Genomic DNA, 12,844 nt, shown 5'->3' with positions numbered 1-12,844 from the left:
TATATATATGTGCTCACTCACTTTGGTGTTGCTGGGAAGATCTCCATTAGTCATACAGCTAGCTCTAAGTAAGCTGGCCCACGCAAAGGTGCAAAACAGGTTAGTTAAAGACATGTTGTGCTGGCAGGTCATTTCAAAGCTGTGTTGTAGTTTCCTATTGGCTATCAGATATGACATCATAGGGTGAAGGGAATTCCATACTTGTGGACAGGTAGGGGAACATTTAGCTTGACTCTTACTGATCCATCCATCCATCCATCTTCTTTACACCCTTGTCCCTTGGTGGGTTTGGGAGGGTTGCTGGTGCCTATCTCCAGCTAACGTTCCGGGCGAGAGGCGGGGTCACCCTGGACAGGTCGCCAGTCTGTCACAGGGCAACACAGAGACACACAGGACAAACAACCATGCACACACACCTAAGGGCAATTTGGAGAGACCAATTAATCTGACAGTCATGTTTTTGGACTGTGGGAGGAAACCGGAGTACCCGGAGAAAACCCACCATGCACAGGGAGAACATGCAAACTCCATGCAGAAAGACCGGGGCCGGGAATTGAACCCAGAACCTTCTTGCTGCAAGGCAACAGCTCTACCAACTGCGCCACTGTGCAGCTCACTCTTACTGATCAATTAGCATAAAAAAATAAATCAAACCTCACACACTGATTTTTTCCCCCCAGAATTACCTGCCCAGCCCCATGCAGCTTTAAAATCAGGTGCAGCATTTCAGCTCTCAGGTGACAAAGGCGTGGCTCTGACTACAACCTCAGAATCTGATTATGAATCAGAAGGTGACCTCATGACAACGTCGCAGGCTACGTCACACGTGGCCGTCTGCCATCGGCTCAGCAGATTATCACAGCTGTGATCAGGACGCTTACATCAGCCTCATGTGTGTGTTTCTGGCAGTCCGGGGATGCGGTCATAATCAGGGTCTAATGAAGGCCTGACAACCATATGCTGCATATTTAAACAGCAAAACCAATATAAAGGAAGATGATTGCAAATTGTTAAACGTCTAATTTAAGTGTATTATTTATTAGCATAACAATGTAAAGATTAATTATGAAGTTTTTTTTTTTTCCAAATGACCCATTATGTGTTGTTTGGTGTTAAACTGTTAAATTAGCAATTTAACAATAGGTGTAAATCATTGAATGAGCTTATCAGTTATGTTACCATGGCTGTATGATTCAAAATTAGGTGATTGAAAATATTTATGTTGTCCAAAATATGAAACTTAACACTAACATGTCCTCAAAAATGCCTTACAAATAGGTTATACATACTATATTACACATGAAATGCCAAACTTAATCCAGGTAAGTTTCCCTGTTTGAGTTTTGCTCAGTTAAAAAAAACACAAGTCTTTTGATTTTTGTATGTTTGAAAGTGACATGAATGAGCTTAAACACATTCTTCCCGCTGCTCTTTTTAACACGCTTTTCTCACTACCAGAAGTGGCTGCCACTGATAAACAGATTAGACTCAAGCAGATTAAAACATGGTCAAGGGATAATCCCGGGTCAAATTATACGCAGCGTTCCAAATCTGCACAGTCATCAAGTGAAAGTACAAGGAGAGTCAGTATATGTCTTTGCTGTGTCTTATTCAACAAAATAACTCTTAAAAAAATATGAAAAATCATGCAGTTGAAACATGTGGAGTATTGATTGGATTTCTTTTGTTGATTGTGCAAATAATGCACCAATAAAATTTGAGTTTCAGTAACAAATCTGAAACATGCACCTTTCAAGTGCATCAACTAACATTTTACAGCCCCAATCCCTGTAAAAACAAAAACAGCGAATGCAGTTATAATTATAATCCATCAGCTACATTATTTCGGCACCATGGGGAAAAGTCGTAGCCCATTTCAGGACGGTACAAAGCGTTTGTTTCGGAGCATGGCTGTTGCTCTGCGTATGTGCATTTGCACCAGTGACCGAGTCAACATGTAGCCGCTCCACTTATGTAGGTCACTGTGCTTCCCAGGCTGGGGCACGTGACCGCCGTGTTCAGAGTCCTCTGCTGCCACCCGGCGGAGGGAGCAAACACTGCATGCGGCTTGTGGCAACTTCTGTGAAAATCTATTTCAGTTTTCCTCTCCGAATTTCAGATGCTGTTTTTTTTATAGCGATTCCACACTAGTCCTAATGAATTAATTAATCTGTAATCAGATGATTAGGTATTATATTAGAGATAAACAATTATTATATTTGCTCCCCTTACAGATTTGGTCTTATTTGCCCTTAGTAGAAACCATAGAAGCTTTAGGTAAATAGTTATAACCGCAACACTTAAGCTACAATGACCTTAAAATCCCCCATAAAATAAGCAAAACATAGATCCTTTTTAATGTAGCAAAGTTGCTTTGAATATTAACATTAAGTCCATTCTCCCCATACAGTGCAAGCACTTTAAAAACAGTGGTTCTTTAAAAACTATTGTAAATAATTATAAAGATATGTTATCCATTTTCAAACAGTTATGCAATGTGTGGCTTTAAAAATTGTATTTAGTTGGATTGAAGGCATAAATGTAAAAAAAATAAGCTTAAAAATAAGGATTGTAAAGGTTGAAGATCTCTCAGCTAAACATACAAAATGCATACCAAAATGATGATGAATGAAATGTCGATGTTTGTGACATCACATCGTTTATTTACAAAAAAATCCTGAAGGAAAAAAAAAATAATGGTGGAAAAATAGCCCAATAGACCTAAAAAGTACAAGTTAAACAGGAAATGCACATGACACCAATTACATGACATGTGGCCAGACGACATTGTTGATGCATACTTCTTAAGAAAAAAGAAAAAAAAGGAGGGGGAACAAAAAGTTGGTACTGATCTAAACAGTTGATTGGTGCTGTTGTGTACATCCTCTGAAACTGAAACCGGAGCACGTCTCTCTCCGTTTTCACATCCTGTTGCGGCCGGCTCAGTGCCCTGGGTTGGCGTTTCTCTAGAACTTGAACTCTTTGTATTTCTTGGCACCGCCTCGTGTGTCCTGCGGCTGGGCCTTCCTCTTTTTTTGCTGTTTAGAAACAAAAAGAGGCGAGAGCGGAAGCAAGGGGGCTATTAATCACAGGCCACCATGATGTAAAAGTAAATAAAAATAAAACGGTTTATGAACCTTCTGCTTGGCGGCGTGCTCGGCCACCATGTCGCTGAAGTCCTCCTTCTCGACCTGCGCCTGCTGCTCTCTGACATGCTCCTCATATTTCTGAGTCATGGCCATTGGGTCGAGCTCCAACTCTTCAGGGGCCAGGGCCACCTCCACACCCTGCGACTCCTGTCCTCCACCGGTCTTGCGTCCAGCCTGGAAGAGGCAGAAAGTCAGAATTTTTTTTATTATAATAAAAAAAAAGAAAAGAAAAAAAAAGGGACATCTAGATTTTGTTCTGGAATTTATCGTGTCTCACCCCTGTCATGTCGTAGATGTGCGTTGAGGCCATCATGGCCGCTCCTACAGCCCCAGTTCGTCGCTCTGGTAGAACGGTGAAAAGCTGCGGTGTCTCGTTTCTGCATTACAAAAACATGTTTTTACTTATTGATGTGACTTGTAAGAAATTTCATCTCTCTCAAAACTTTTCTCCTCTTCGTCATGTTACAATCACAAACTTGGATGCATTTTATTAGAATTTCTCATCTGGCCTCAGATAAGTGATGTTTGAGGAAAAATGGCTGCACCGGATCTTATATTTGGGGGGGAATGGGTTGGGAGGATACAAAAGCAAGCCACACTTTTCACAATTTTATTTATGAAAAACATTTTACTTACATTTTAACAAAATGAATCACCTTATGCAGACATTAAAATATATGCAAAATACAATGAAGTTTATAGTTGCAACGTGTGTTAGAAAACTAACACTAAACATCACCCAACATGGTGATGGCAGCATTATGCTGTGGGGACGCTTTTGCCATCTATTTGTCTTTCCACTTCACAAACAAGCGCTACTGTTATCGCTAGAGAACATTAAAGTTTTTGATTAAGTGACAATTTGTGCTATAGTTCAAGGTATATGAATACTTTTGTCACCGTAACAACCAATTCAATTACAATTTTAAAAACTAAAATTTTCTTAAAATATTCTATTTTTATATGGCGAGTAGAAAAGTGCTTTTAAATGTTTTAATACATTAACTACATAAAACAGTGTAATGGAAAAAGACAGATCAGCTGCCGATGTGACTAATGCATAACAAGTCATTTCAGTCAATGACAAAAAAACGTATTAAAAATTAATTATTTGTAATGTCAAGTGTAAAGAAGTACATTGTGTGAACTAATGTTTAAATGAGTAAATAACATGTATGAGTGTAAGTGAAGGCAGCACAGTGATCTACCAGTCAGGAATTGTTTTTAATGCAGAAAGACAGTGATACCATTCAGTATTTATTTTATGTCATGTTATTCTCATAGCGTTCATTACAACTCAACATTATCACATATCACACTTTATGCTAATATTGTGCAGCCCTATTAAAGCCCAATAGATCTCAAAGGGCCAGTTTGTTCTTTAGTTTGGGACACTAAAGCAGTGAAACATTGTTTACCCTAAGCAAGACGACGTTACCTCTGGAAATGCATTCAAGAAAACAAATATGTCTAATTTCTGATGAAGTCTCATAAAAAAAAATGGAAAAGGTGACAAGAAATTAAAAGAGCAGCATAGCAGAGACACTCACCCATCCATGGCTTCCTCGATCTTCTTCTTCCTCAGCTCGATCAGCTCTGGAGTCTCCATGCCTGCTGGTACCGAGGAGATGCCTCCGGGAGTGATTAACCCACTGGAACACACAAAAGTAGACAAACGGATTGACGCAGTATATCCCATCTACAGGCCAGTGGGTTTCTTTTTTATGCTGGGATTAACCAAACAAATATCAGAAACTCCTCCAGATAAACAATGAAGCCACAGGTCATTCATTTAGGCGGTAAAATCTTCTTGTTATTTGCAAGGCAAACTGTGATAAAGACGGTAAGAAAAACAAAACTGGCTTCCAATTTCACAGCTTGCTGTTAAGAATCATCTAAAAGTGTCGCAATTGATAAAGAGCGAAATAAAAACATGTTTTTTCATTGTGTTAACACGTCCGTGCTTCAGAATTTCATCCCAAGAAATCGTGAAGCGCATATTTACATCTGAAATCCCCTTAAGACTCCTCGAGAATCAGGCGTTCGCACTTTGCCGACGCTTGATTAAATTTGCATGCTGAGCACCTGTCTGCTGGTGTGAAGAATCCGGTTTCATCTGGCTTCTCCTCGTCGCTCTCCTCCTCCTCTTCCTCCTCCGACGACTCCTCATCCGAAGGCTCCAACTCCCCCCACGGTGTGCGGTCCACCTCTTCCTCCTCCGCCTTAGCCTGGACGCAAAAACCACACTTGCCTGTTAGCCTGTGTGTTAACATTTCCGCTCTATTTTGGAATAGTTTTCCTTTAACAAGGGTTTAAAAAAAAAAATGAAGCAGAGTAGACGAATGTGTGTTTTTCCAGTTCGGCCTGCGTTGCGTAGCTCTGACCTGGAAATCTGTTGCATTGGTCCCAAACACGTCGCCGTACAGAGGTTTGCCCATCTCGTCTACTGGGGGCTTCCCCCACCCACCAGCATGGTAACCGAATGTACAGTTCTGACGAGACGAACAGAGACAAGACACACAGCACATATCAATAACCACAGTCATTTTTTTGGGGGGGGGGGGGGGTATTCTTGCATTATAAAGCTTTATATTTCGACCAAAATGTTGAGCATCCAGCATGTTTTTTGTACCTCTGGGATTGGGGAGTTGAGTCCGGGGATCTTGAGGTTGGGGTAGGATGGAGGGGGTCCGTACCTCTGCATGGCGATCAACCAGGGAGGGGGCACCTTGTGAGCGTTCTGGTGAGAAACGGGTGAAGACAACACACATTATCACCGAGTAAAGCGTTGTTTGCTCAGTCAACAGTAAAACAGGCTCTCTGTTTGCCAGACCCGCTGAAGGAGATGAAAAATATGAAGCGATAATCATTTTCGCTGTCGTACAGCGCCCGCTATAAAATTAGCTACACGAGTAAATATTTACTGGGCTTTATTAACAGTTATCCTGCGATGCTCCTCGTTAGCGTGTTGGTGTGAACGCGCCGCGTCCGTGGAAACAACATGTATTCTTACTGCCTGGACGTTAATTAGAGCAGCAAACAGACAGAATGACGCATAAACACAACAGTGTGTGACATTTAATAAGTGTTACACCTCCCATCTACCACCACGTAACTATGGAAATCCCTTGTAAATTTTGTTACATTACTACAACAAGCCTCAATGCGTCTCAATTGGGATTTCCCCTTCAAATCCATAGAGTAATAAGAAAGTTTGCGCCCATAACCTGAACACATCTACTGTGTGAAATGTTCAAGTCAGAGTTGATAGGAAGATGGATGGAGCCCAAAATTATTCACACAGAAGTAGATTTAAAGTAAACGTTCATTTTACCAACAGGTTTCTACTGACAGGAAGTAATAATAACGTTTAGATTTTAGATTAAGCAGCATCCCAAACTGAACATATAAAAGAATCTGCGAAGGGAGCTAACCTGAAAAGATCAATCTACTTAATCGCGATTAATATTCGTGATTAATCGACTACTGAAATAATTGTCAACTCATTTAGTAATCAATTAATCGTTAACCAATTACTCTGCAACGGCAGTAATTAAACCAAAACTGTACAAGAATATACTTTTTTTGTATTCCAGATGAAAATCCTTCTTTGTCTATTGTTCTGCCCAGAACTCCTCAAGCGGCATTTTTAGCTTCACCCATTTGAAATTCTGTAAGAGAAATCTCCCGTTAAGCACCTTTTGCAATCCAATTATTAATACAAAAAAGAAACACACATTAGTAGGCAGTATTTTTTTAGCTGCAGGTGCATCCTTTGCTACAAACGTCCAACTGTTCACTAAAGGAATACTGATGCATTTTAAGTAATAATTTTTTTCTCGTATTCAAAAGAATTTAAGTATTTGAATAATTTGCATCTTTTAATGTGTTTCTAATGGCGTAAAAAGCCTTAAATGGTAAAATGAAAAGCATTAGGGAGCTTTTCGATCCTGAATAAATCTTCAAAATACTGGTGAAAACATGCAAAAAGCTTCTCAGCAGTCAACAACGTCAACAATAAGACATTGTTGACTGCTGTAATGTCAACTGCTATAATAATTAGTGAGAAGGGAATGAATGATTTAACATTTTTCAATTAAAACAAAAGCATTTTTTATTGTATTTTTTAAAATTGATCTACCCACTATCCAAATCTACCTTCCATGATTGCAGGGTGACTTTGATGTAAAATGTCTACTTGTGCTGATTTCTAAGTTTTTTCTGTAATGTTTTTGAGCTTACAGGTCCAACTGGCATCCCCAGAGCAATCCGCAGCTCATCTGACAAATCTCCTGGCTTTTTCTCCTTCAGGCGGGTTTCAAACTCTTTACCCTAAAAAAACCAAGAAAAACACAATTAGTAGTAATTACCGGCCCAACATAATGACAAACAAACAAGAAAAAGCTAACTTTCAACCTCATAACCATTCAAAATTTAAAATGCCACTGCTTAGTTTTTCATTTTTTTGAATAAAAATTTCACATCTTCCACATCCCAGTGTTTTTTCGTACGGTGTCCTCTACAGTCAATAGAAATAAAATACAATCAGCCAAAAATCCTTTAAAAAAAACAAACAAAAAAACACCCCATCCTGGAATCGGTGCATCTCAAACATCCTCAGTTCATCGCTGAAGGAAGAAAACTGTGTTGTACCTCGTAGTAAAGGTCTCCATGGATGGTGAGTTTAGGTTTGATTTGCCATTTGAAGAAAGCATCGTGGAGCTTCTGGTAGTCGATGTCAATCTTCCCCATCTTGGGTCGGACCTTTTCCCTCATTTTGGTTTTCATAGATTTGGCGTCCTCCTACGCAGACATTCACAAAACATCAACGGCGTTAACAAACCGATGCATTCTCGGCTAAATCCTTTTCTCCGAGAGCGCTGAAGGGCCACCCACCTTCTCCTGCAGGGCCTCTCTCATCTCCTGGATCCCCGTCCTCCGGATGAACTCTGGCAGCTCAAACGGAGGCTTCTCGATACCTCTCTTCCCCTGCAGGTACTTTCTTTTGAAGCACCAGTGGCGCGGCACAGGCACCGTGTTCCTGGTGGCCTTTAAGTGGACCAGCAGCTTGGGCTCCTGGGCCGTCACATCATGCATTTCCACCACGTCCGGACGGGCCACCAACTGCGGAAAGCATCAGGAAAACCAACAGGGATAAACGTAGGATCGTTTTATCACTACAAGTAAATAGATCCAAAGCGTTCCCACAAAACAGGGATGAAGGGCTCAAGCAGACGTCTAGTATTGTTTCGATTCAGGTCACAGTTCATTTAAAAACAACAGTCGTGATTCACCTGTTTGAGTTCAGCCACAGTCAGCCTGTTCATCCTCCTCAGCTTCTTCTTGGACAGTTTTGGTACATCTGGTTTGGCATCCTGCAGGCGAAACACGGTCCGGATGTTCAAAACAAGCAAAAATAAAAAAATAAATCCCTTTTCTGCCAACGGACAGTATCCGTACCTCATCGCTGTCGTCGCTGTCCTTCCTCTCCAACTCGAAGCCTTTCTTCCGCAGCATGCCGATCGCCTCCTGCTTTTCGGCCTTCTCTGGCTCCTTTTCTTTCTCTTTCTTCACGTCGTCAGTGAGCTACATGTAAGGAGAGAGAGGATAACTGTTAAATAAATTAAACACTAAAAAGTAATTCAACTTGTAGTCTAAATTATGAAGCTACTGCAGTCACCTTAAACGCTTCGAAGATCCTCTTGAAGAAGATGAAGTTTGGGTCGTAGATCTCCGGCTCTTCGGTGACGTACTCAATCTCCACCTCCGGGTCTTTTCCTTTGTCTTTGTCTTTATCTTTGTCCTTCTCTTTCTCCTTCTCACTGCCTTCCTTCTTCTGCTGCTGCTGCTGTTCAGCTTGCTCCTTCTTTTCCAGCGCTCGCTTCTTCTTGCTCTTCTTTTTGCGGTTCCTGCGTTTGCGGTTTTTCTAGTGAACACATTTAGTTTGTAAAGCAAAAAAATAAATAAAAAATTGCTATTCAGAAGAACAGATTGTGAAGGTTAAAAGACTCACATCTTTTTTAGACATCTGGCCATCATCTTCCGTTTCAGACATGGCTTGAGCGGAGGAATTGTTGGCATCCATGTCTCCATCATCGTCATCTTCCTCTGGAGGAACAAAGGGTGGATGATGACATTTAGGTATTTTAAAGATATTTTATTTATTCAGATGTTTTAAACCAGATTAAATGTTGCCATAACTCCCAAATACAGCCTGATTGTGCTATAGTCTATTCTTAATTTATGCATCTAAAGAACATGATCACTGAGAAAATAAAATTATATATATATATATATATATATTTTTTTTTTTTAAATCAGGACTTGAACATCTACCGGCAAGATTACAGTTTTCAACACCTTCATCAAGAAATCTCCAATTTCATTTTTAATGTGATTTTAAAGATACGCAAAACAAAAATTATCCAGATTCCGCCACTATATTGTTTCATATGACAGAGTACCGTGTTATACATAAGATAAAGTCGTAATAAGAGAATAAACTAATATGAGAATAAAGTTGAAATATGGAAATAGTCGCGCTACGAAAATAGTCATAGTATGACTTTATCCTCGCATTATTACAGTACAAAGTTATTCTCGCAATATTACGACTTTATTCTTGAATTTTTTATTTTGTTTATTTTTTCTTAATACAGCACTGATACTTACTTTGAAGTACTTTCGTACTTTGAATGCGACACTTGCCAGTTTCAGACAAATTATCTTCTTTGTTTTGAAATGTTTTGTTAAATCAAAATAAAGGAACAAACATCCACCCGCTCAAGCATCGTCATCCTAACCAATCAGCTCCTTTAGATCAAACAGCCTGTTCTCACCATGTGACCAGCATCCATCCAAACTGAGGTTGCAGTCATTTAATAGTTTAGTTTACTGTCTATTAAATAATTCCTGGATTCCTCAATTAAGCGGATAAGCCGGTACTTTCTTCACATGTTTAAGATTTCTTTTGGTAGAACAAAAAGATTTTTAAATCTGCCAAGGGCATGAATAATTTTTGAGCTCAACTACAAATGTGGTCTGATCGGCTCAGAAGAGAACTTGATACTAGGCTTGAACAGTCACGGAAAAATCCAGACCCAGATTTAAAAGATTTGATGTGTAGCGACCAAGCCAATTATTCAGAAGGAATATCCAGCTAAAAAGGAGAAGAGAATCTCTTTAATCAGCGTTTCTCTTTCAGTGGCGGATAGCTGTGCTGACCTGGAGCGTCAGTGAGCTGCTCCTGTCTGATCTCCTTCAGTTGGAGGATCTTCTCCAGGACCTGGGGGATTTTAGGCCCGCCGACACTCACTTCCTCGTTCTGCCAGGGCTGGAAGGGTTTGGATTCAGAGACTTTAATCAAGATAAAGATAAATCACAGACTCCGCTTTCAACCAGCAGGCTGACAAGATCTCCCAAATGAAAAGAGAAGTTTTTAGTTTTGATAACTTTTAGAGTGAAAAAAAAAAAGAAAAGTAATTTGAAGAAGATATATAAAAATTTGCATCCATTAAAAATACAAAATCCAAAAGAAATGTCTTTTTAACAAACAAAGGATTCATTTAGAACCAAACTTGCTATAAAAGCTTTTGAATTTGTTGTGAAAAAGACCTTGTACAAGGGGAAACGATGCGTTTACCTCCTTGTTATCTTCTCCTGGAGGAGGCGGGACCCTCTGCTTCTGGGGGGGCAGCATAGTGACACCGGGAGGAAGTGGACCTCGAGGATCCAAGACTGAAACTTCACACGGAAATCACAAGGAAACATTCAAACATGATCATTTCATTCTAACTTTGAGACGGCATCTTACAAAACGATTGATATCTCAATTTTTGTATTTTTTTTAATATTCTAACCTAAAAGGGACATTTTATTTCAAACAGCTTTAGAAAACGCTAATTGAAATTTCTCTAAAAAGTGCATATTTGAGAGGTGGAAAAAAAATTATACCTGATTTTATTATCTTTTACTAATACATTTTTTTATTTATTTAACTCCAATGAGTCAATTTATTTTACAGAGACACATTTCACTTTGAGAGGTAGGTCTATGGAACCAAAATGTTTTTTGCTATTCTTTTGAAAGTAACTCAACCTCCGTCAATCTGGATGGAGAGCATCTGAAAACACACATTTTTCAAATCTTCACACAGGTTCCCAGCTGGAAGCAATTTTTATTTAAATGAAAGGTTTAAAACAAACCCGTGGGCATAGATCTCGTCTGCATCTTGACCATCTCCTGCTCCATCATCACCGCAGCCTGACGCGGGACGAGAGAAAAACCAGCAAATGAAAAGGTGCATGTGATCGTGACAGATTTGAAACGGTTACATTAGGTCTGGTGTTCTGAAAGGTTCCAGTGGGCTACAAACGGTCGGTAAAGCTCACCTGCTGCTTGGCCCGTTCCTCCTGCTGTAGAACCATGGCTGCTCTCTGCTGAGCCATCTTCAGCTGGTCGTCCTGGGACAAGCCTGGAGGCGGCAGGGGAGCGTGTTCCATGCCCATGGGGATGCCGGGCGGAGGGGGGGCTCCTGGGGGCATCATGGGCAGAGGCTGGAGCATGCTCATGCCTGGAGGCATCGGCGGCATGGGCATGGGGGGCATAGGTGGAATCGCCGGCATCTGAAGGGAGGAAAGATACGGAAAATGAGAAAAATACATTTATCATATAGAAGTTGCTTGAAGACAGATCAAATCCTGGACATTTTGAACTCTTTTCCAACCCATCATAGCCAAATAAATGAACCGCCACATTCCCTCATAATGCCCCTGTGACATGTAAAGAACTCACCTGAGGGGCCATTTTGTCATCATTTGGTTTAGAAAGGATGATTCCAGTCTGCAGATTCAAACAAGCACAACAAATAACTTATTTCAGACGCCAAATGACTAAATGAAGAGGAGAATTTAAATTTGTGTTGCAACGAACCCCACAAAACAACTGGAGGCCATTATTTCTTGTTCAAAGTTTGACGGTTTGCTCACCTGGATCATGTAACCTTTCAGCCTGTCAATGAGCTCCTCCCGAGGACCTGGACGAGAGAAAATTAATACTAATCTTAATATTATCCACCAGATAACGTGTATGTAACGAAGACGTAAATGAACATTGAAAAAACTGAGTAACTAATCCATTCAACAACTACTCCTGAAAGTTAGCCAAGGCGCAAAAATTAAAGTGGGTGCTTCGCTAAAAACCATCATATTGGTTCAGCTTGTGCTTTAATCGTCCCATATTGGGTCGGAAAAACGACATATATGCTAACTACTACGAATAATGCGTTCAAGTTGATGTAAACACTGTACAGGCCTGGTGGCAGCCCACTTCAACGGAAGCACTGCGTTTCAGTAGTGCTTGATGCGGCTAGCAACTGGCTAGCCAGAAATTAGCTAAACACGCTGCTGATAAAGTTCTATCTCCGCGTCTTTCTTACCCATGTTTGGTGCTCCGAGCTCGGCCAGCTTGGCCTGGAGGTCCGGGTTGCTCCATGTATTCAAAACCGCGATGGCATTCCCCAATTCAGACGGGAGAGCCTCCGCGACCGGTGTTCCGTCGGATGCCATGTTGAGCTTCTCTCAATGGAACAACGGCGGTAGCTGAGATAACGCGAGAACCCGAGAGAAGCTCGCTGGGACACGGAGTTCGAAAACGACCGATGCTGTATAACGTTACGCCTCTAGATGTCAGTGTGG

At 40.6% G+C, this 12,844-nt stretch overlaps 1 protein-coding gene across 1 annotated transcript; it reads right to left on the bottom strand.

Moving 5' to 3' along the window:
- Positions 1-2,500: 2,500 nt before the first annotated feature.
- sf3b2 (splicing factor 3b, subunit 2) lies at positions 2,501-12,752 on the bottom strand. Its single transcript, XM_008427896.2, has 21 exons — positions 12,586-12,752; positions 12,137-12,183; positions 11,943-11,990; positions 11,540-11,773; positions 11,354-11,411; positions 10,792-10,892; positions 10,374-10,482; positions 9,163-9,257; positions 8,830-9,075; positions 8,610-8,735; positions 8,444-8,524; positions 8,046-8,273; positions 7,803-7,952; positions 7,392-7,481; positions 5,782-5,889; positions 5,534-5,641; positions 5,235-5,377; positions 4,700-4,801; positions 3,427-3,526; positions 3,138-3,323; positions 2,501-3,038 (listed from the first exon to the last, which is right to left on the bottom strand). The coding sequence occupies exons 1-21, from the start codon at positions 12,713-12,715 to the stop codon at positions 2,967-2,969; spliced, it is 2,562 nt and encodes an 853-aa protein (XP_008426118.1). The 5' UTR covers positions 12,716-12,752; the 3' UTR covers positions 2,501-2,966.
- Between the last annotated feature and the right edge of the window lie 92 nt (positions 12,753-12,844).

This window comes from Poecilia reticulata, linkage group LG14 (assembly GCF_000633615.1).
Source record: "Poecilia reticulata strain Guanapo linkage group LG14, Guppy_female_1.0+MT, whole genome shotgun sequence".
Classification (NCBI taxonomy): domain Eukaryota; kingdom Metazoa; phylum Chordata; class Actinopteri; order Cyprinodontiformes; family Poeciliidae; genus Poecilia; species Poecilia reticulata.
The sequence above is the reverse complement of the archived record's forward strand: the minus strand, read 5'-3'. Positions and strand labels throughout refer to the sequence as shown.

What these genes read in the sequence shown, in the direction of transcription:
- sf3b2 (XM_008427896.2), bottom strand. Translation starts at nt 12,715, where the DNA reads ATGGCATCCGACGGAACACCGGTCGCGGAGGCTCTCCCGTCTGAATTG. An exon ending in GAGAGGCCCTGCAGGAGAAG is followed by an intron (nt 7,953 to 8,045) that starts GTGGGTGGCCCT and finishes ATGTCTGCGTAG; the next exon opens with GAGGACGCCAAATCTATGAA. An exon ending in ATCGAGGAAGCCATGGATGG is followed by an intron (nt 3,527 to 4,699) that starts GTGAGTGTCTCT and finishes TTTGTAATGCAG; the next exon opens with AAACGAGACACCGCAGCTTT.